Source organism: Lipotes vexillifer, unplaced genomic scaffold (assembly GCF_000442215.2).
Source record: "Lipotes vexillifer unplaced genomic scaffold, Lipotes_vexillifer_v1.1 scaffold815, whole genome shotgun sequence".
Classification (NCBI taxonomy): Eukaryota; Metazoa; Chordata; class Mammalia; order Artiodactyla; family Lipotidae; genus Lipotes; species Lipotes vexillifer.
Window position 1 is genome coordinate 2,277,952 of NW_006773723.1, and position 23,543 is coordinate 2,301,494.

The 23,543-nt window shown below is 37.8% G+C and overlaps 1 protein-coding gene and 1 non-coding gene across 3 annotated transcripts in view; both read left to right on the plus strand.

The window, feature by feature from the left end:
• The window catches only part of SGK3 (serum/glucocorticoid regulated kinase family member 3), a 65,505-nt gene extending 50,513 nt beyond the window's left edge, over positions 1–14,992 (plus strand). The window contains exons 11-17 of one of the 2 annotated variants that reach the window (XM_007448484.1): positions 207–319; positions 413–449; positions 2,432–2,518; positions 4,388–4,483; positions 6,405–6,560; positions 10,183–10,272; positions 14,224–14,605. In XM_007448484.1, the coding sequence (XP_007448546.1) occupies positions 207–319; positions 413–449; positions 2,432–2,518; positions 4,388–4,483; positions 6,405–6,560; positions 10,183–10,272; positions 14,224–14,394 (750 nt within the window). In that variant the 3' untranslated portion in view covers positions 14,395–14,605. Of the gene's footprint in view, positions 1–206; positions 320–412; positions 450–2,431; positions 2,519–4,387; positions 4,484–6,404; positions 6,561–10,182; positions 10,273–14,223 lie in introns of both variants that reach the window. The other variant, XM_007448485.1, reaches the window with a different exon arrangement.
• A 5,772-nt stretch (positions 14,993–20,764) lies between these two features.
• TRNAG-CCC (transfer RNA glycine (anticodon CCC)) lies at positions 20,765–20,837 on the plus strand. Its single transcript has one exon. It is a non-coding gene; the product is annotated as a tRNA-Gly (tRNA).
• Positions 20,838–23,543: the final 2,706 nt, after the last annotated feature.

A 23,543-nucleotide genomic window follows, 5' to 3' on the forward strand; every position in this document is an offset into this window, starting at 1 on the left:
GGGAAAGATTTGTGGCTGAAGAGAGCATGATTGCTAGGTGGAGGGGATACATATGCAAGGGGGAGACACGGTTCTGTGCTTCGGTGCATTTTTATCTCACGTTCAAAGTAACAAAAATAAATCCTGTTTTTGTATTTTTAGAATATATTTGTTTCACTTTATGTGTGAATGATCTTAATATTCTTTTTTTCTTTTCAATTTTACAGCTGTTTTTTCACTTACAAAGAGAACGGTCCTTTCCTGAACACAGAGCTAGGTTTTATGCTGCTGAGATTGCCAGTGCATTGGGTTATTTGCACTCCATCAAAATAGTGTACAGGTAAATTTTAAAAATTTTACTTCTAAAATGTCTTTTTATTATTTTATTTCAGTTCATATTCAGTTATCCTTTTCTTTCCTTTTAATTCGATAGAGACTTGAAACCAGAAAATATTCTTTTGGATTCAATTGTGAGTATTGTCTTTTAAAAATTACTAGTTCATGATTTTTTTTTCAACATCTTTTTTTTTTTTTTTTTTTTTTTTTTGCGGTATGCGGGCCTCTCTGCTGTGGCCTCTCCCGTTGCGGAGCACAGGCTCTGGACGCGCAGGCCCAGCGGCCATGGCTCACGGGCCCAGCCGCTCCGCGGCACGTGGGATCCTCCCGGACCGGGGCACGAACCCACGTCCCCTGCATTGGCAGGTGGACCCTCAACCACTGCGCCACCAGGGAAGCTCTTTTTTCAACATCTTTATTGGAGTATAATTGCTCTACAATAGTGCGTTAGCTTCTGCTGTATAACAAAATAAATCAGCTATACATTTACACATATCCCCATATCCCCTCCCTCTTGCGTCTCCTTCCCACCCTTCCTGTCCCACCCCTCTAGGTGGTCACAAAGCACCAAGCTGATCTCCCTGTGCTATGCAGCTGCTTCCCACCAGCTATCCATTCTACATTTGGTAGTGTGTATATGTCCATGCCACTCTCTCACTTTGTCCCAGCTTACCGTTCCCCCTCCCCGTGTCCTCAAGTCCGGTCTCTATGTCTGCGTCTTTATTCCTGTCCTACCCCTAGGTTCTTCAGAGCCTTTTTGTTTTTAGATTCCATATATATGTGTTAGCATATGGTATTTGTTTTTCTCTTTCGGACTTACTTCACTCAGTATGACAGACTCTAGGTCCATCCACCTCACTACAAATAACTGAATTTCATTTCTTTTTATGGCTAATATTCCATTGTATATATGTGCCACATCTTCTTTATCCATTCATCTGTCAGTGGACACTTAGGTTGCTTCCATGTCCTGGCTATTGTAAATAGTGCTGCAATGAACATTGTGGTACATGACTCTTTATGAATTATGGTTTTCTCAGGGTATATGCCCAGTCGTGGGATTGCTGGGTTGTATGGTAGTTCTATTTTTAGTTTTTTAAGGAACCTCCATACTGTTCTCAATAGTGGCTGTATCAATTTACCTTCCCACCAACAGTGCAGGAGGGTTCCCTTTTCTCCACACCCTCTCCAGCATTTATTGTTTGTAGACTTTTTGATGATGGCCATTCTGATCAGTGTGTGGTGATACCTCATTGTAGTTTTTGATTTGCATTTCTGTAATGATTAGTGATGTTGAGCATCCTTTCTTGTGTTTGTCGGCCATCTGTATATCTTCTTTGGAGAAACGTCTGTTTAGGTCTTCTGCCCATTTTTGGATTGGGTTGTTTGTTTTTTTGACATTGAGCTGCATGAGGTGCTTGTATATTTTGGAGGTTAATCCTTTATCAGTTGCTTCCTTTGCAAATATTTTCTCCCATTCTAGGGTTGTCTTTTCGTCTTGTTTATGGTTTCCTTTGCTGTACAAAAGCTTTTAAGTTTCCTTACATTCCATTAACTAGTTCATGATTTTTGTTGTTGTTATACTTAGTGGAAAAGAGTCCACCTCAAAGGTTCCACACTGCATGATTCCATTAGATAACATTCTCGAAATGTCAAAACTATAGAGATGGAGAACAGATTAGTGGTTGCAAGGGGACAGGGACTGAGGGAATAGGGGAGTTCAAAGATAAAGGAGTAGCATGAGAGAGAGTTCCTTTGTTCCTTTGGGATGATGGACGTTCTCTGTCTGATCGTGGTGGTAGTTACACGAATCTATACCTCTATTGCATAGGGCTACACATACACACACACAAATGTGTGCATGTAAAATAGCGAAAACTGAATAAAGTTGGCAGTCTAGTTATCAGTATTATACCAATGTCAGTTTCCTGATTTTGACACTACTACAGTTATATAAGATGTCAGCATTGGGGGAAGCTGGGGGAAGGGGACCTGGAACTCTGTACTGTTTTTGCAGTTTCCTTTTAATCTATGATTATTTCAAAATCCAATGGTTTTAATAAGTGTCAATTTATGTCCATGCATTCTTTTATCTTACTGCCCCTGTATTTGTCAGGGACATGTTGTCTTAACAGATTTTGGGCTTTGTAAAGAAGGAATTGCTATTTCTGACACCACAACAACATTTTGTGGGACACCAGAGGTAAGAAATATGTTTCATTCATGTACTCATGTATAAAATTTAAAATGAATCACAAATTGTATATATAAAATTTGAAATCAGAAAAGTAGAGTAAAAATATTTTCAGCTTCCAGCCAGCTGGAAATATCTGATAATCATCCCTTCTGAACATTTAAAGTTTATTGATAGTTGGTATTTTTTTAACTGTGATTTTGAGATACCACAGATAACCCAGCAAAGATAAATTATGCTTACTTGTTTTTAATGTTAAAAGTTTACCTTAGATTTCTTCAAACATTTGATTACATTTCTAATTCTTAAAACAAAAAAAAAAATCATGAATCAGTGATGAAAATGTCCAATAATTAATTGAGGTAATGTTGGGACAACTCTGAATATATTAACAGCCATTGAATTGTATACTTTAAATGGGTGAATGGCATGGTATGCGAATATCGTAATAAAAGCTGTTTTTTAAAAGAAATAAGCTAAAGCAAATTTGGCAAAATGTTAACATTGCCTATATTTGGGTGGCAGCACTATTGGTTTCTGTTATATTTTTATACTTTTTGTATGGTTAAAATATTTTATAATAAAAATTGTTTAATGGAAGAAAATAAAGCAGTGGATATGGGGGAAAAAATTACAAATCAGAATTTATTAACCAGAACATCCTATTCTCTAATCATTTTAACTAGCAGAAAATGTCTTTCTATTTGAGACAGTAATAATAATCCTTAAAATTTATGTGAAAGCCTTGTTATTCTAACTTCACACATACATACATTAAATTTAAAGTGTTCTAACTTTAAAATATTAATTGTGATCTTAATTGCAATTAAGAGTAATTAAGATTGTGGAGTAATTGCAAATATCATGTTAAAAATGTGTGATAAAATAGCTCACATCAGATTTCTAATCAAGATGAGAAACTTAAAGTATCTATAAGTACAACTATTTACTTTGAAATGTATATTTTCTTCCTTTTTCTGTCTAACCCTAGCTCTTGTATATATTTGTAATAATTCTATTTTGGTTTATGTATGAAGAAACATTTTTCATGGATGTATATTCATTTAATAGTTAACAAAATCTTTAAGTCCTGTAATTTTTAGAAGGGAAATAGAAGTTTTTTTGGTCATCTAAACCTAAATATGATCAGAAATTATTAAACCCTTTTTATATATGTTGCCATTTCTTTGGATCACATAAAAAAGCTTAAGAATGTGTTTCCTTATATATATTTCATGTGAGAAGAGGAAATATGTATTTTGGAATCTAAAATTCAAATTCACCATCTTATATGTGTGAAATCATGACGTTTAAATTTTTTACAATTTGAAATGTAAATAGCCATATAATAACTTAAGCAACTTTTCTAAATAATGTGTTAAAGAATTGCTATTGTAATTCTTAAATAAGAATGCAATTTATTCTTTTTTCTTTCAATAAAAAGAAAAAAATTAATTGTAATTGCCACACTAAAAATTCTTTCATCAGGAGAATCAATTATGAATAATGGCCATAAGAATTTCTAAAATTAATTTTGAGAAAGACTCCCCCCGCTCCCCCCCCAAAAAAATACCCACTTTACCTACTTAGTATTACAGTTTGTACATTTGTTGTCCTCTCTTTGTCTTAACTACGTTACAGTTTCTGGGGAGAAATGCTTGAATATGTGTATTTTGAAAATTACCCCAGTTGATTCTGAAGACTAGTACCACCCAAGAACCCCGGTATAGAATGAGAATACCCAACCCACTGAAAATCTAGATAACGTGTTTAATTTAGTGTGATATTACACCTAAAATTTATTAAATTTCTCAGTTATTCCTAGATTTTGTTTTCAACTGTTTATTGAGTTGTTCTAATATTTAATCTTTTTTATAGTACCTAGCACCTGAAGTTATCAGAAAACAGCCCTATGACAATACTGTAGATTGGTGGTGCCTTGGTGCTGTTCTGTATGAAATGCTGTATGGATTGGTATGTATTTCTCCTCTGTCATTATGATTCTAATATGTTATAAGTGATTTTGGTTTTCTCTTTCAGTAATCTCGTGGACACTTAGATACCACTAACAGAACAGTAGTAACCTGGTTAAATGAATCCAAAATCACATTAAGGATATGCACAAAAAAGAAAAACTTCATTTTCTTACTAATTTTTTATAATTGTTTCTCTATCATACTAATCACTACTTCAGATGTTCTCAATCCCACTACATTTTTAAGAAATAGACACCAAGTTGTAACATTAAAATTACCCACTTTCATTCAGTTTGCTCCAGTCATTCTGCCTAATTTCAAAAAGATGAAAAGAAAAAGATTTTATTTCTCAGAAGATAATAATACCTTTTGGTTTTGCCTCGTATTTTGTTTTTATAGGATTTAATAAGTATACTGGCGGTGCTCTGCTTTTTTTTATTACTGGGAACCCTTTATTCCCTTTATCATAAACATCATGTCTTAAATATTTCATTGGAAAAAAGTGATGTGTGCTGTGTAATCAGTTTCCCCAGTTTTTATTAATTAAAGACACAGTTAGCCAGAGCTTCTGATTAACGAGTCAGATTGTTTTACTACATTGAGTTAATATCATTCCAACCAAAAGCAAACAATTTTAGGCACTTTAATTAGCTTACATATCCTTGCAGGAATAATGTATGTTTTTCTTTAGGATTTTTTAAATATTCAGAATAGTTTTTAGGTTCCCTTTGTGGGTCTGTGAGTGGCCAGCAGCCTCAGGATGGTGACCAGGCTCTCATCGCCCACACTGCTGCTCCCACTAAGCTAAATCCACCATCCGCTGAGACTTGAGCTGGTCTTGGCTTTTTTGTTTTGCTTTGTGTGTGTATGTGTGTGTGTGTGTGTTTCCCCTGAAAATGGGGGCGATCTCAGTGAAATTCAGTCCCTGAGGTATGTTTTAGAGCATCTTTTGTCTCATGTTGCTAACTTGAATGATAGATTCCTAATGACAGCCAATGCTGTCTCTTCTTTGCCCTTGACCATGATCTGCTTGTTAAAAGATCTAGTTTTCTGGTTATGCTGGTGACTTAGAAGACCTGTTAACCACTTTATACCTTACTTTCTTTAAGTGTTGTGTATTCGTCAGCCTGATATTTCCGAATCCTTTGTATTTCTTTAGAGGACTTTGAAAGTATAAAATATTATCATTGCATATAGAATGTAATTGATTCAAAAGGGAACATTTGAAACACATACTTCATTAATGAGACTTATATTAACAATTTAAAAATAAAATTAGATGTTAAAAAATGAAGTTTTTCTTTCCTATACAAAAGAAAAAAATAACAAGCTTGTAACCCCCTTTACTTTAAAAATTATTTTTACTTTAAACTTGTAACTCAAAAATTAACTGGCTAATTCTCATGTTGGAACTGTACCTCAGGTCTTTAAGCTGTGAGAGTAAAATTTTAATTCTGCAGGACACTGTCACTGCCACAGGTTAGGTCTCCATCTCCACTAGAAATCTTTTTAAATTAGTTTATTCCCAGGTCTCAAGAAGTTATTTGTTTGATCTGCGTTGAATCTCTATTTCCAGTAATTCTATCATTATGCCTAATGATGAGGTTGGTAGTGGTTTTCTTTAAAGCAGATCCTATTGCAACTTTTATACAATTTACACCTCTCTGCAGGTGTTATTGAACAAACTGACCCTAATTCATTTAGTGAACATGTATTAAGCTCTATAGCGCCCTGGGTTTTAAAATCTCTTCACATGGAAAGCCACACTGTAGATGTTCATACACCCAAAGAGGCCTGTGCTTTTCTGTACTTGTGCAGCCAGACTGCTCTTTGTATATCAAGGCCAAATCTAACTATTTTAACGCCATCTGTGCATAATTCAATTAGTACTAACTTTCTCCTCTCCCCCCCGCCCCCAGCCTCCTTTTTATTGCCGAGATGTTGCTGAAATGTATGACAATATTCTTCACAAGCCCCTAAGTTTGAGGCCAGGAGTGAGCCTTACAGCCTGGTCAATTCTGGAAGAACTCCTAGAAAAAGACAGGCAAAACCGACTCGGTGCCAAAGAAGACTTCGTATGTACATCTTTCCCAGTATCCTCTTTATTAAGCTTATTTATAATTTGAAGATAAATCCTTATTTTATGTGATATTTAGTGGGATGAATGCAGCTCTCAAAGAATAGCACCATGAAAAAAAAGCATGCTTGTTCCAGCAATTTTCACCAGTATTTATATAGAACTATACAGTGTTTAAAGCTCCTGTACAAGCATTTTTTTCATTTGATCTTCATAACAATTTGATCCTGTCCTTTTCATCCCCCCATATCCAGCTTTCATACCCTGTTATTTATTAGAATTTCCTACCCCCTTCTAAAAAAAATGCGTGGCATGCATTTTTTGATTGCCTAAACTTCTAGATCATTTTGTTTAACAAGAATGTAAGTGCCTTCTGACTGCATGAGGTAATACCTTTTGCTTGAACTATCATTAAATCACTTTTCCTGAGAATTTAAATGTGACACCTCCTTGAAATAATTATGGGATCTGCAGGTTTGCTTTTTTTTTTTTTTTCCTTCAAATCAGGGTAATTTAATTGCTAGTGCAGTTACCAGTGTTATGTTAGTGAATTCATGAACTGCTGAGGAACATGAACTTTTAAATTCATTAAAATTTCTCAGGAATTTTTGGGGGCTCTTTACCAGTCTTGAACTTGAGGTGTGAATAATAAACTCGTCTGCTGCTGCTTTTCCCCTCCTGCACTCCCCAGTGCACCAGGTAGCTCTGTCCAGTTTTCTCTCTAGCTTGGACTCCAGAGTCCATCGTTTCAGGGCAATCTTGCTAATGCTCCATACCTCCTTGTCTCTTGGTCCTTTTGTTGAATTCACTGGCAGAAATTGCAACCCTAGATGAATCCAGCTGTCACCCCTGGGCTGCTGAACAGTGCTGATGACAGTTGCACAACAATTGGAAGTGCTGTGAAGTCTAGTCATTAGTCTCCTCAGTGCTTCTCCAGTTTATGCTCCTACTCTCTGTATTAACTATTTTAGACCTTCTCTCCAAATTTCCAGATTCCTTCTCTTCTTCAATTTTACCAGATGCTCTTGCCTTCTATTGATATTTTATAGGGAAAATAGAATCAGCAGAGCAGAACTCACTCAGCTTCCTGCTGTCAGATTTGCAGACCTACATGCACCTGCCCCAATTGTTTCCTTCTTCCTAGTATAGTGGAAAAGGTCGGTTTCTGCCTTTACTGGATCCTGACCCCTTGCAAGGAACCCTGTGCATGCTTTTTTCTGCACAGATAACTGCTCTCTTTTGTCCTGGATCCTCCAATACTGTCTCTTTCTCCCTTCATAGCCAAGGGAATCGTTGGAAAGTTTTCGACTTGAAAACCAAGTTGGGGCTTCCCTGGTGGCGCAGGGGTTGAGAGTCTGCCTGCCGATGCAGGGGACACGGGTTTGTGCCCCGGTCTGGGAAGATCGCACATGCCGCGGAGCGGCTGGGCCCGTGAGCCATGGCCGCTGAGCCTGCGCGTCCGGAGCCTGTGCTCCGCAACGGAGAGGCCGCAACAGTGAGAGGCCCGCGTACCACCACCAAAAAAAAAAACCAACTTGAAAGTTTCTATATTCATTCTCCCTTTTCCAATCTCTTCCCATTTCTCAGTCTACCCCACAATAGCTACTAGGATTGTTGAGTACTTCTGTTCCTCAGATTGCATTCTCAGCAGCATTTCAGCTTCCAGCCCTCTCCTGGGCTTCTGCAGGAGCACACTCATCTCGTGCTTTCCTCTGTATTTCTGAGCCCTCCTCCAGAATCTCTTCTGTAAGCTCCTCCTCTTCACCCTGACTTTTTTCTTTCTTTTTTTTTTTTTTTTTTTTTTCTTGCGTTATGCGGGCCTCTCACTGTCGTGGCCTCTCCCATTTGCGGAGCACAGGCTCCGGACGCGCAGGCCCAGCGGCCATGGCTCACGGGCCCAGCCGCTCCGCGGCATGTGGGATCCTCCCGAAACGGGGCACGAACCCGCGTCTCCTGCATCGGCAGGCGGACTCTCAAGCACTGCGCCACCAGGGAAGCCCCACCCTGACTTTTAAGTGTTGCAGTTCCTTATGGTTGGCCCCAGACCCTTGTTTCTTCTGTTGCTCTCTTCCTAGACAATCTCAGTTGTCCCTATGGCTTTGGTTGTGTCTTCATCTGACATTTATATCTTCAGTCTAGACCCCTCTCTAGTGAGCTGTAACTCAAAGAATACCTGCCTATTCAGCACCACCACATGGATTCTGGAGAGTTCAGCATGTTCGTAATTGAACCCTTGCTGTCTTCCTTCTGTGCTCTTCGGGCCAGAAATCTGATAGTCATCCCTGACTCTTCTCTCTTCCTTTCTTCCGTATTCAACAAACAGCCAGACCCTAGTATATTTGCCTCCTAGATCTTTCCCGTATCCAGACACTTCTCTCTACTCCCACTGCTACCACTCTTTTCCTAGCATTGTCATCTTCTGTTTGGCCATGATAGTAGCTGTTTTCCTTTTTCTCATCATGACTCCCCAGTCCATTCTCCCATTAGTCAGAGTCATCTTAAAAAGCAAACAAACAAAAAAACCCCACATTTGTGACATTCCCCTTCCTAAAACTCCTTGATGGAGTCCCATGACCCTAGAATAAAATCCAAAATTCCTAGCATAGACCCAGTGTGATGAGCCCATTTACCTCTTGAGATCCTCTTTGTGTGACAATCCCAATCCTTTCCTATACCGCAGCCATATGGGGCTCTCATTTTCTTGACCAAATTAAGCTCTTTGCCGCCTCAGGCCCTTTGTATTCTGCTTGGAATGTTCTCCCCTCATTCTTTTTTGTCTCCCTACTTCTTACTTATCTTCCAGAACTCTGGTCAGATACTGCTTTCTCTGAGAAGCCTTTTTAAGCCCATCAAACTAGGTTGGATCCTACTGTTTATACACTCTCATGCCTCCTTGTAGGAAGAAAAGCTAGAATCAATACTGTGCCGACTTTTGACAGTAGCAACCTAGAGTGGAATCATTTTTGGTAGTAGAGCTTGTCACTTGATTTTACCCCTGCCCCACTGTGTAAAAACTCTCATTTAACATCTTTACCTCCCCTTTCAGTAATAATAATTCTTTGTACCTATGTAGTGCTTTATTCTTTTCATACGACTTTTATTTCCATATTTTCCAATGATTCTTGAAACAACCTATGAAATATCTAGGAATGTTAACCCCACTGTACCTTTGAGGAAACGATGACTGCGAAGAGGATGTAACTTAAGTCTGTCCTTCTGAGTAGCTCTCCCACATCTGCTCTGGGAGTCTTTTCACTACACCGTTTGGCCAAATTGAATAACATAAACATGCACCTAAAAAGAATTTTTTTTTGTGGTACATGAGCCTCTCAGTGTTGTGGCCTCTCCCGTTGCGGAGCACAGGCTCTGGACACGCAGGCTCAGCGGCCATGGCTCACGGGCCCAGCTGCTCCACGGCATGTGGGATCTTCCCAGACCGGGGCACAAACCCGTGTCCCCTGCATCGGCAGGCAGACTCTCAACCCCTGCGCCACCAGGGAAGCCCCTAAAAAGAACTTTTGAGGGACAAAGTAGAAATGGTTCGGTTTCATAAAATTCTTCAGTGCGTACTTAATATATTCTTCAGCATTAGTAAAAAATCTGTTTCTTTACTATTCTAGCTTGAAATTCAGAATCATCCTTTTTTTGAATCACTCAGCTGGACTGATCTTGCACAAAAGAAGATTCCACCACCGTTTAATCCTAATGTGGTATGTTTACATCCAAATCTTTCTTTCTAAAATAGTGAAATATAGAACTGTAGCTCATCGTAATTATAGCAATAGATCTCAAAATCCAACCTGAATCAAATTGAATCAGTACCTAATACTTATGAAACATGTCACTCAGGATGTCTAGTACAACTGATAACTTCAAGATGACCCATAAGATTATAGTTACATTAGATTGATCAGAATATCTTCCAGAACAGTAATTGTGAAGTGCTTCTTAAGAGCATGTGTAAGAAAGCCCAACAGTTTAAAAAAATGCAAATTACAGTAACTGTGAGGCATCATTTTCATACCTATAAACTAACAGACATTTTAAGTAACACTAACGCACAATTTTTTTCTAGATTGATATAAAAAAAGTCAAATAATGTTTGACTTGTTAAATCTACTGATGGAAACATTTTACTTAAAGGATTAACAATGTTGAAATGTTTGGAAATAAATATATAATGATAGGGAGATTATTAATAAATCATCAGAAGGCCAATAATGATGTTACTAATGACAGCTTCCTATATGTAGGCATATATAATTTTTATGCATTATAACATGTAATTTATGCCTCAAATAAGCTACCAAGTCACTGTTATTACTATTATTATACATGTTTTATAAATGAAGAAATGAAAACTCAGAGATGTCACGTAGCTGGTTAAAAGTAGCAGACCTGGGCTTCCCTGGTGGCGCAGTGGTTGAGGGTCCGCCTGCCGATGCGGGGGACACGGGTTTGTGCCCCGGTCCGGGAAGATCCCACATGCCGCGGAGCAGCTGGGCCCGTGAGCCATGGCCGCTGAGCCTGCATGCCCGGAGCCTGTGCTCCGCAACGGGAGGGGCCACAACAGTGAGAGGCCCGGGTACCGCAAAAAAAAAAAAAAGTAGCAGACCTGAGATTCAGATCTGTGTCTGATCCCAAGGTCATTATTTTCTCTATGCTTCCTTACTCTCTATTTCCTTTTCTTGTTAAGTAAATGATAATAACGATAATAAATATAAAATGAGTAGATGCTTGGAAAATCCTTATAATGTTAAATGAAAACATGGTAATTATTTTTGTGACATAAGATTACAGCAGTAAAAGTAACAGGTAAGGATGGGAAGAGAATATAAATCAAGACTGATTTGAGATTACAGGATCATAGCTGAATTTGTTTTTTATTTAAAGTTTTTTGGTGTTGCTGTGAAGCTCGTGAAACACTTTTTTTTAGAAAATTAGAGCAGGATAAGAAAATCACTTCAGGAAAGTATTATTTAGTGTACTCAGATTTCATTCAAGGTCAGTTTCAGTACATTGCTGATAGCTGGTATTAATTAATAGATGTGATATTGTACACTATAAATGTAACGATATTTGTAGACTGATTTATTTCATGTAGCTCATCCAGAAGTGTCTGTTTCAGAAGTGACTCCATTGGCAATAATTTCTGTCCTCATTTCTAGAATTTGCAGTAGGAACCCAGGACCTTTAAGAATTATTGTATTTTCTCCTTTATATTGAAAGTCTTACTGAGTTTAGTTATCCTCAAATGAACGTGTCATCAGGCTCATGAAAGCATTAGGGACCCCTTCTAAGCAACACTGAAAATGGAAACAGTGTTGACTTCAGAGGAGTCAGGCACCTCCACGTTTGGATCCCTGCTGGTCTACAACTAATTAAACTTTTTAAAGCAAGACCTGCAACGGAGAAGCTGTAAGAGGAAAAAACTGATAAATTTGACCACATAAAATTTAGAAATGTCTGCATTTAAAAAACACGGCAAATAAGAAACTGGGAGAAATTTCCCTAACACATAAAGCATTCTTATAAGTCATTGAGAAGAAAGACCACGACCAGTAGAAACATGGAGAAAAGACACAAAATATTCAATTACAGAAAAATAAATGCAGATGGTTTTTTAATTATATTAAAAGATGTTCTAACTCACCGACATTTAAGGAATGCAAGATAAAATACTAACGTGTTGCCATTTCTCATCTAACATAAACAAAGATCCAAAAATTAGCTCCTATGCTGCCCTCAGTACTTGTATCCTTCTACTTAAGCCTGGCAGCAATCCTACAAAATAGTACCGTTATTTTCCACGTAATACAGATGAGTTAACTTAGGCACAGAAAAGGTTAAATAACTTGCCGGAAGTCTAAAGTTAAAATTGCAGACCTAGAATTCGAGCTCAGGTGCTTTGAGGAGGGAGTCTTCTCTCACTCTTAACGTAAGCTGTACAGTTTTCTCCCTCTCAGTACTGGCCAGGAGCCATCAGGGTGTTCACAGAATGTTAATAAAGTCCAGTGAAGGAACATTTTTCATCATTTATTGAGCACCGTCTACATGTCAAATCTTGGGAATTTTATGTATTAACGCATCCAGTCCTCACAGTAAACTTAACAGGTAGAGATGGCAGTATTCTTATTTTACAGAAGAGGAAACAAGTTCACAGAGATAGGGTAGTTTATATAAAGAATTACAGCTAACACATTTCACAGCCAGAATTCAAACCTTAGTCTTGTTCCAGTGCCCTTGCTTCTAAGGTTATAAATGAGAATTTGATGACTTTTTTTTTTTTTTTTTTTGGCTGCGTTGGGTCTTCGTTGCTGTGCACGGGCTTTCTCTAGTTGCAGCGAGAGGGGGCTACTCTTCATTGCAGTGCGCGGGCCTCTCATTGCAGTGGCTTCTCTTGTTGCAGAGCACAGGCTCTAGGCATGCAGGCTTCAGTAGTTGTGGCACATGGGCTTCAGTAGTTGTGGCATGTGGGCCCTAGAGTGCACGGGCTTCAGTATTTATGCCGTGTGGGCTCAGTAGTTGCGGCACATGGGCTCTAGGGGGCTCAGGCTTTCAGTAGTTGTGGCACACGGGCTTAGTTGCTCTGCAGCCTGTAGAATCTTCCCGGAGCAGGGATCAAAACCTGCGTCCCCTGCATTGGCAGGCGGATTCTTAACCACTGCGCCACCAGGGAAGTCCTGATGACTTTTTTATATATACATGAGTATAATTTCTAGCATTCTTTCTCCTCTGTTGGGGAATTTCTCATATGAAAGAATCTAGCGTCCCGAATTTCCCTGGTCTCTGCTCTGCTGTTTGTAGACCATGAGCCTAACTGTGTCCTTGGTTTATATATGTGCTCTGAACCTGTTTACCTCGGTTAGACTTGATGACTTGAACATTTTAAGGATTCCCTTCCTCTTAGCATAGAGATAACCTAGAGCTTCAGAGATGGACTTTAAGAGTAAATCACCTGAATCTGTATCCCAGTTTTAATCTGTAAATAAATTGGAAGGGGAGAGTCAGTTAGCTTGTATCAGATTCGTGAAGGAAGATTGACCGCTACCTTCAAGCCTAAGTAGCCACTATGCTTCATTTCCCAGGTTCCAGTCCCTTTAGGTCTCTAGAGCTAAGCGTGTCACAGCCGGATGCTCAGTGAATGACCTCTGTAGCACAAGAGTCACCTTTCATAATTTTACTTACTGTCCCTTCATTTCTTCATCAAAAGGCTTCAACCTCCCCAGAACTGAGAAACTGGATGGTCAGGCATTTTATGGAAGTGGAGATGCAAAATTTTCTCCTGAAAACCTCCCTGAGCGCCTTTTCTAAATTTAGAGGTGGTGATGGGTAGAGAGAAAGTGGGTCAGTTGCCGGACCCAAGATTCAAATTAACATAGGCGAGGACCCTGTCACGCTAGCCTTATCTTTCCTCCCCCCCGCACCCAACAACGAGAACGCTAACTGTAAGAAGGACCTGAATAGTGAGAGTCAGGAAGGGAAAAGCAGGAAATGTTTCAAAGACATTGATGGAGTAGGAAGACATCTAAACTTGCCAGGAATAAATAGACAAATAAATAGACAAATAAATAGACAAATTCATGAAGGGGTTTTAATGAGGGACTGAAGTAAGGGGAAAAACGGTAAGGTGAGTAATAGTATGCTTTTTGACGTTTTAGGCAGGACCAGATGATATCAGGAACTTTGATGCAGCGTTTACAGAAGAAACAGTTCCATATTCCGTGTGTGTGTCTTCTGACTATTCCATAGTGAACGCCAGCGTACTGGAGGCCGACGACGCCTTTGTTGGTTTCTCTTACGCACCTCCTTCAGAAGACTTATTTTTGTGAGCAGTCTGCCATCAAGAACCCATTGAGCAAATATAAGCCTACAGATGACATGGAAACTCCTGTTTGTGTGAATATATTCAAATATGTTTAACTAGTGCCTCATTTTTACATGTAATGTTAAAAATTATGAAAAATGTATTTTCTGCTGTATGCGAGAAAATAGGGCATTTCAGAGAACTAAGTTTTGAATTAAAATTTGTATTCTTGTTTATTAAGCTTATTTTTAAACAGAAATTTTAAAAGCTACTGTTCTTAGCATTAACCTATTTTTAAAGAAAACTTTTTTGCTAATGACTGTTTCTTTTTCCCTCTAGGTTTATGCTAACATCTACCCAAGATAGACTGTTTTTTAACAGTCTGTTTCAGTTGAGTTAACATACATTAATGCCTTCGTAGCTCTCTACTTTGAGTTCTCAGATCACAACTATGCAATTGGTACATGGTTGTTTAAGAAGAAACCATATCTTTCCATAATGAATCACTGTTTGACATTATTGTTTCTTGGTAGGATTAAAATATAAAAGCATAGTTAACTCATTGGCTGCTAGCTAACACTTTGAGTAACTGTCCATTCTGCAGATCAAATTAAGAAGTAACAAAAGGAAATCCTATGCTTTTGAAATACCAGTTCAAGTTTATGAATTATTTTTCCTCTGGAGGAAAAGTAAAAGTTTAATAGAAATTTAGAAATTTTAAGTATTCCCAAAGCTCTGAAGGGAAATAAAGTACTGCTGGATTTTTTTTTTTAAGGCGGTGCCAAAAGTGATTATCTCTGTGTCATGTATTTATATTACCAATACATTCTATTTATGTTCTTTTTGGTCTTTTGAATGTTTAATATATTGTTAAGTAGGTCTAAATCTTGATATTTGTTTTTGCAAATAGCTATTCAAAACTATCTTCCTAATTGGTTGGTAAGTAAAAAATATTGCACTGTCTAGAGTATTTACCTAATTGGGAACTAAAAAGTAGAATAGCAAATTATGGGTCAGTATAAATGTATACAGTTTTACTACAATGTAACAAAAGTTAAAAATAATTTAGGCAGATGCATAGTCAGTATCTTATGTATCTTAGAAAAAGTACAGGAAGCTGACCTTAAAATCATACTAAAAACCAACTAACTTGTATACTTGTAATTGTAAAAAAGAATATCTACAGAAAAACTAAAACTCATGCTTACCTTGGGATTCTGATTCTTAGTTTAGAGATTTTTCAGGTCTTGTAGGAAACTGTGAAGGAGGTTAGTGACACAGTTTTGATGCTTCAGGAACAAGCATACTTTCCATGTATTTTCTCTTGAGAAAGAAATTACAAAAACTTTTCACACGAATACCCTTTAGCGTAAAATTGTTCAGCAGAAGGCAGGGAGGCAGAGTGTACTTTTGTTAGATTAGTAATGTTTGCATCCAATACACTGAATCTTCCTTTAGAGGTAAGACTTTAATAGCGACACTGTAAATATTTGGTTTATTTGGCACTACTGTAAGTTCTGCTTTTATACAAAGCTCTTTGCTTATTATAAAACAAAAACTGTGGTTTCTTGTATGATTTTTTTTTACTCAGCCGTTCCTTAATTAAACTGCCAAAACTTAAAGTGCAATATTGTATATTTTTAAGAACAAATTTTAAATAGAATATTGATGTTTCTCAGATCACAGGAAATACAAATCTTATATAGTATAATAAAAACTAGCAAAAAGATTAATGATCATCTAATGCCTGCCATTATTTTATCTTATTTTTTATTTTTAAAAATTTATTTATTTATTTATTTATTTTAGGCTGCGTTGGGTCTTTGTTGCCGCATGCGGGCTTTCTGTAGTTCCAGTGAGTGGAGGCTACTCTTTGTTGTGGTGCACGGGCTTCTCATTGTGGTGGCTTCTCTTGTTGCGGAGCATGGGCTCTAGGCACGTGGGCTTCAATAGTTGTGGCACACGGGCTCAGTAGTTGTGGCTCGTGGGCTCTAGAGCGCAGGCTCAGTTATGGCGCACAGGCTTAGTTGCTCCACAGCATGTGGGATCTTCCCAGACCAGGGCTCGAACCCGTGTCCTCTGCATTGGCAGGCGGATTCTTAACCACTGTGCTGCCAGGGAAATCCCCCTGCCATTATTTTAAATTAAAATTGGTGATGCTTAGAATAGTCATTACAAACTAATTATTCATATATGTAAGGGAGAGAAGTATAAAATTTTAACTAAATATCTGGGTATACCTAGAAATTTCTAGATTATCATAGGCTGACATGTTTAATATTCAGGGAACAAAATCTCTTCCAAGTTTCAAGTTTATTTTTTTCTCAGAGCATGCTAAGTCTTTTAGAAAAAGGTCTGCCCTTTGAATAGTTGAACCATTTCATGATTATTGCCAAAATAAACTCAAAGATCTAAATGAAGAAGCCCTGACATTCTTCATGTTAACACATACCTCTTATTGCCTGTGGTACAGTGTAGGGCTTCCCAACCATTGTCATGTCACAGCACACACTGAAAATTACAAAATTTTGGCACACCTGGGGAGAGGTGCCAGCTGACGTAGATGCTGGCAGCAGGTACTCTGCTCAAAAGTTTTTATGCCAAAATAATTTTTCAATTTATGAGCCAGCAAACACTGTTGGGATATAATTTCAGCAATGGCAAATGTTTCAAAAGTGATTTAAATATTTGAAATATTTATTACTATAAAATTTTATCACTATAAAAATTTACCTTTACCAGTATCTTTTGGCATACCTGGAACTTGTATAGTGATTATCCATAGGCATAATATTACAGACCTTTACAGAGGTATTTTATGACTCATTCTTTTGTACATCACATACTGTATGAAAAGTGGGAGTGGTATGTGGGAACATTTTTAGTAGTGCTGGCATGATTTTCAATAAAGTGTGTTAAAATTGATAACTTATTTCCTCATGTATGTAGTTTGGAAGTTAGCTCTGTTTTTGAAGTGGGGTTTTCTGCCACTTGCCTCTAACAGCAGTTTCTACTTCCGTTGGTTTTTACAGATTATTCTATATCCCAAGGAGATTGTTCATTTATATGAAACCCCAGAGTGTACATGGATGAGTTTCAAGTGGCATGAGTACCTTGAAAAGATACACCAAGTTTTGTGTGTAAATAAAATCGACTTGGGGCAGGGAGTGCTGCATAGCTTTGTTTAGATGATCAAAAGGATTTACTGCTATAAAAAGACTCGGTTTCTTCTCTGCCACTTTTGTTCCCCTTCACTCACCTAATATTAAAAGGATTTGCTAATTTCTCTGAAAGCATTCCAGTTGGAGATTTATATCACTTATTTAGCATTTTTGGTGCAATTTTATATAATCACCCATTTGTGATTCTTTAAACATATTCCTTAAAGGGACCCCACTACAGAAAAGTATTTCTTATTTCACTATTTCTTTGCATTATGCCCATTTTTACAGAGGTACTTAAGTCAGAAAGAAATATAGCTGTCTCAAAATGGTAACTTTTTGATAATTTACCCAAAATCAAGATAGTAGAGAATAGTTTAAAGCAATATTATACAAAGAAAAAAAGCAAATATAGAAGTATAAATTCAGAGTGGTATTTATAGCAATGAAGTAGCCAATCAAAGGATCCTTCAAATAAGTTATTTTTACATATTGCACTGAAAATGATGGATCACCATATGACTCTTATGGGAATAGTGTAAAACAAAGAATTACATTACTCTACATAACCCTGCTTACTGTAACAACCATGCCCATTTGGTGTTTTTACTAATCTTGTGTTTAAGTGTGACTGAAGTTTTTGCTATAAATTCTCTTGCGGGAATATATCTCAGATTCATCCTTTTTTTCTATTAAATTTCAGTATTTCCACCTTATTAGGGAACAGAGATTTCCACTCAATTTTAGTTAAATCTTTGTGGGGAAGTCAACAATGAGTTGTCAATATTCAAATGTTTTTATGTTTTATTAGTTAACTCTTGGAATCCAGAAGGCCTATATACAGTAAAACAGACCCAGTCAAGGTCAAATTTGATCTCAGTGTGTTGGAGTTTTGGTTCTTTCCAGGTAGTAGTTTTATATAGCCTTGCTGTGTTGAATTTTTCTCTTATGCCTCAATGACAGCTTATTTTGTTAATGATTCATTAATGCTAAACACTGACACTTCTGTAATTTATTTCAGTAAGATAGCCCCTAGTGATGTGCTTCAATTAGATATCAGAAGCAAAGCTCTGTGTTTGTCAAAACTCTTACGACTTTAACACTTGATTGCTGTGCACTTTGCTGTATATACAGCAAATTAAACCTCAAAGAAAAATATTAAAAGGGAAAATAAAGTCAGTTACTTGTAAGACAAAAATAAAAGTTAAATCATAATCCTGTCATCTTAAGTATTTTAGCCATTGTACCACATGACAGAGAAGAGAATCAGGAATTTGGTCCAAAGGAAAAGTTAAAGTGGGGAAGAGGTAGAAATAGCATAACCCAAGCAATGCAAGTACACAAGAATGCATGACAGGGACTTCTGTTTTCCAGCTTCACATGGAAGGAGCTTAGAAGTTGCCAGGTAAAAAAAGCTGAACAAACATCAACAACCTTTCTTGTATACAGATGACAGTGGATGACACAGGACAGACTGCTGCCCCCAAGACTGGAGAGACCGACGGGCAGATACAATCCCTGTGGCTTTACTGGAACAGAGAGAGGCAGCCACCACAGGAGCCAGTGCAGGGGTAGGAAGACCTGAGCTGTATAGACAAATTGCTGGGGGCTAAGTGCACAACTTAGAGACTTCAGAAGTCCAGGAGAACCTAGTCACAGGGATCCCCACAATTTTATGAGATTTACCTCCCAGGGCTCAACCAACTTCTCATTAATACTAAAGAAAAATTCCTTTGTGCTTCCAGCAGGAGGAGGGAAAATGAACCATTTTCAAATATGCCAGAGCACTGTGTTCTTAACAAGGCCTGCCCTCAGGAGAAACTAGTTAATCAGAACCCAACCGGCGGGGTTTTATCAGAGCCTAACTGAGGTGGGGGAAAGGAAATACCCAACTCCAGCTCATTCTAGCCATCCTAACCCACCTAATACAGGGGCGGGGGCGGGAGGGAGAAGAAAACTGAGAAAGACACTCAGTTTGTGGGACAACCACAAAAGATGTAATACACATGTAATGAGAATACCAGAAGGAGAGAGAGAGAAAAAAGAACAGAAGAAATATTTGAAGCGATAATGACAGAATTTCTCCAAATTTCAGACACCAAACCCCAGATCCAGGAAGCTCAGGGAACACCAAGCAAGATAAATTCAAAGACAACAAAACAAAACTATAGCTAGGCATATATTCTCAAACTACAGAAAATCAGAGACGAAAAATCCTGAAAGAGGCCAGAGGAAACAAAGATATGAATTACATCTGACTTCTCAGAAACCATGCAAGCAAGGAGAGTGGACTGAAATATTTACAGTGTTGAGAGAGAGAGAAAAAAAACCCCCACCAACTTGGTGAAGGAGAAATAAGGACTTTCTCAGACAAAAATGAGGTAATTTGTTGCCAGTAGACCTGCCTTCCAAGAGAGTTTAAAAGAAGTTCTTTAGAGAGAAGGAAAATAATATAATTCAGAAACTCAGATCTACATAAAGAAAGGAAGAAGGAATCCAAGAAGAAATAAGTGAAGGTAATATAAAAACTTATTTTTTCTTATTCTTAATTGATCTAAGAGATAACTGAAATAATAATCACAATGTATTTGATTATGTATGCTTACATATATATCATATAAATATGCTTGCTTATGCTTTTACGTAAGTAAAACAAATGACCATGATACAAGGAATGAGGAAGAGGAAGTAAGATTATTTTGTTATTATAAGGTATTCACACTAAGGTACTTCACTGTACTATGAAGCAGTGTCGTTTGAAAGTGGGCCTTGATTAGTTGTAAATGTATATTTACAGTCTAGGACAATCAATTTAAAAAAGGAGAAAAAAAGTGACAGCTGAGAAAGGAGAGAAAGTGGAAAATTAAAATCACAAAAGGCAGAAAAAGAAGAGGACAAAAATAGGAATGAGTAAAAAGGCAACAAATGGAAAACTAACAAATATGGTAGATATTAATCCAACTATATCAATAATCACTCTGAACGTCAGTGGTCTAAATGCACCAATTAAAAGACAGAGATTTTTCAGAGTGGATCAAAAAACAAGCCCCAACGACATGTTGTCTATAAGAAATCCACTTTAAGTATAAAGACACATACAGATTAAAAGTAAATGGATGGAGAAAATATATAGCATGCTTATATTAATCGAAAGGAGGAGTAACTATTGATTTCAGACAGAATAGACTTCAGTGAAAGGAATGTTATCAGGAATGAAGAAGGACATTAGGGACTTCCCTGGTGGTCCAGTGGTTAAGACTCTGCACTCCCAATGGAGGAGGCCCAGTTTCGATCCCTGGTCAGGGAACTAGATCCCGCATGCCACAGCAAAGATCCCGCGTGCCACGACGAAGATCCCATATGTTGCAACTAAGACCTGGCACAGATAGATAGATAAACATAATGTGATAAAGGAGTCAATTCTCCAAGACATAACTATCTTTAATATGTATGCACCTAACAACAGGGTATATAAAGCTACATTAGGCATGCTTCAACACCCGTCTCTCAGAAATGGACATATCCAGCAGGCAGAAAATCAGCGAGGACATAGCTGAACTCAGCACCATCAATCAACTGGATAGAAGTGACTTCTGTAGACTGCTTCATCCAAAAATAGCAGATAACACATTCTTCTCAAGTTCACATGGAACACTCACCAAGATAGATCAAATTCTGGGCCATAAAAAACCCAGTTTACCAAATTTAAAAGTGTAGAAATCATAATGTCTGCTCTAAAACCACAATGGAATTAAACTAGAAATCAATAACAAAAAATAACTGGAAAGTTCCAGTTATATAAATGAAGATTAAACAACATACTTAAAAATAATACATGGATCAAAGAAGAAATATCAAGAGAAATTTTAAAATGCTTTGAACTAAATGAAAATGAAAACAAAATATCAAAATTTGTGGATACAAAGAAAGTAGTGCCTAGAGGGAGATTTATAGCATTGAATGCATATATTAGAAAGGAAAAAAGATCTAAAATCAATAATCTAAGTTTCTACCTTAGGAAACTAAAAAAAGAAGGGAAGGCAGAGGGAACTCTCTGTAACTTTTACTCAGTTTTGCTGTGAACCTAAAAACTGTTCTAAAAAAATTAAAAGAAAAAAGCATGAGAGCAGGTCCTGTGTAGCTGCTGAAAAAGAAAAAATGGGAGAGGGGATGAGAATGATTGATTTGCATAAAACAGTCCTCTTCCACACCACCACCCCCAAGTTAAAAAATTAAAATGAACCTATCACTTATGAAGTAATCATCTTTATGAATCTGCCTAACAAATGCTCTATATGAGTGTACCTAAGTGTTGCTTCTTGCATAAGTTACTAGTTTTACACATGGGATATCTACTTTAAAATTTCAACTTGTTGGGGGGGCTTCTAATTCTCAACCTGCCACTGAAAATTTGTGATGTTCAGTGATATTCTATAATAATAAAATGCTGAGCATTTACAGCAGTGTATCAATAAGTTTTGGTTAATCAGTTAACCATAACAATTCATTTCCATGCCATAATGGAGTTTTAAATCAACCAAGTCCAGTAGAATCTTCTAATAGGTTTTTATGTTTTTAATAATACTTTAAAATGTTAGACATAAGAAAAACACTTAAATTTTTTTTTGCACTTAAATTTTTAAGTATTCAGTCCACTACTGCACATTGCAAACTCTCTGAAAATGATAGTGATATCTAGAATCAAAATTTCAGTGCTTCTTATTTGACTGGTGGAGAAAAGAGAAGACTCCTCAGGGTTTCCAAGGAGGACTGGAGCGGCTGCTTTCCTTATTAAAAACAGATTGGCGGGACTTCCCTTGTGGAGCAGTGGTTAAGAACCCGCCTGCCAATGCAGGGGACACGGGTTCCCCTGCAAAACTTTAAACTATATATGAATACCTTTTTGAAGAATTGATTCTACCATAAAACACAAGATCCATCAGCAGACCATAGCCTAGTTCTTCTCATCTAAAATATCAATAGTGTTCATGACCACAGAACTGTAGCACGAGACAGTTTTAACAGCCCTTTGCTGTTGCAAATTGATTTCTAGTTCAGCAAAATATTTTCCTCACCTCGTCACTCATATAGATTATATTCCCCCCAGAGAAACAAATTCTGTGGTGTTTTGTCAACCCTGTTAAATACTGAAGGGGTGGCTTCAATTACTTTTCCATGGCATGTGGTCCAACCTTCCACCTCCTGATGCCCCACCCCCATGCATAACTGTACCAAGTAATACTAACGGGGGAGGACTCAGCACAAGTTTTGGACTTTTGCTAACAGCTTTATTGATATTTAATTCACATACCTTAGAATTAACGCATTTGAAGTGTCAAATCCACCGGCTTTTGGTTTCTTCAGAGTTGTGCAACTATCACCACAATTTTGAACGTTTTGAACGTTTTCATCACCTTGAACGTTTTGAACGTTTTCATCACCTTGAAAAGAAAGCCTGTGTGGGTGGATAAACAAAATGTGGTATATACATAAAATGGAATATTATTCGGCCTTTAAGAGGAAGTTTTGACATGTTATGACATGGATGAACCTTGAAAAAGCCAGTCACAAAGGACAAGTACTATATGATGCCACTTCATGAGGTACCTAGAGTAGTCAAATTCATAGAGACAGACCATAGCATGCTGGTTGTCAGGGGCAGGTGGGAGAGTGGGGAGCCTGGAAATGGGGAGTTATTGTTTAACGGGGACCAAGTTTCCATTTGGGAAGATGAAAAAGTTCTGGAGGTGGATCGTGGTGAGGTTTCACAATGTGGATGTACTTAACATCGCTGAACTGTACACTTAAAAATGGTTAAAGTGGGGCTTCCCTGGTGGTGCAGTGGTTGGGAGTCCCCCTGCCGATGCGGTGGACGCGGGTTCGTGCCCCGGTCCGGGAGGATCTCGCATGCCTCGGAGCGGCTGGGCCCGTGGGCCATGGCCGCTGGGCTTGCGCGTTCAGAGCCTGTGCTCCGCAACGGGAGGGGCCGCGGCAGTGAGAGGCCCGCGTACCA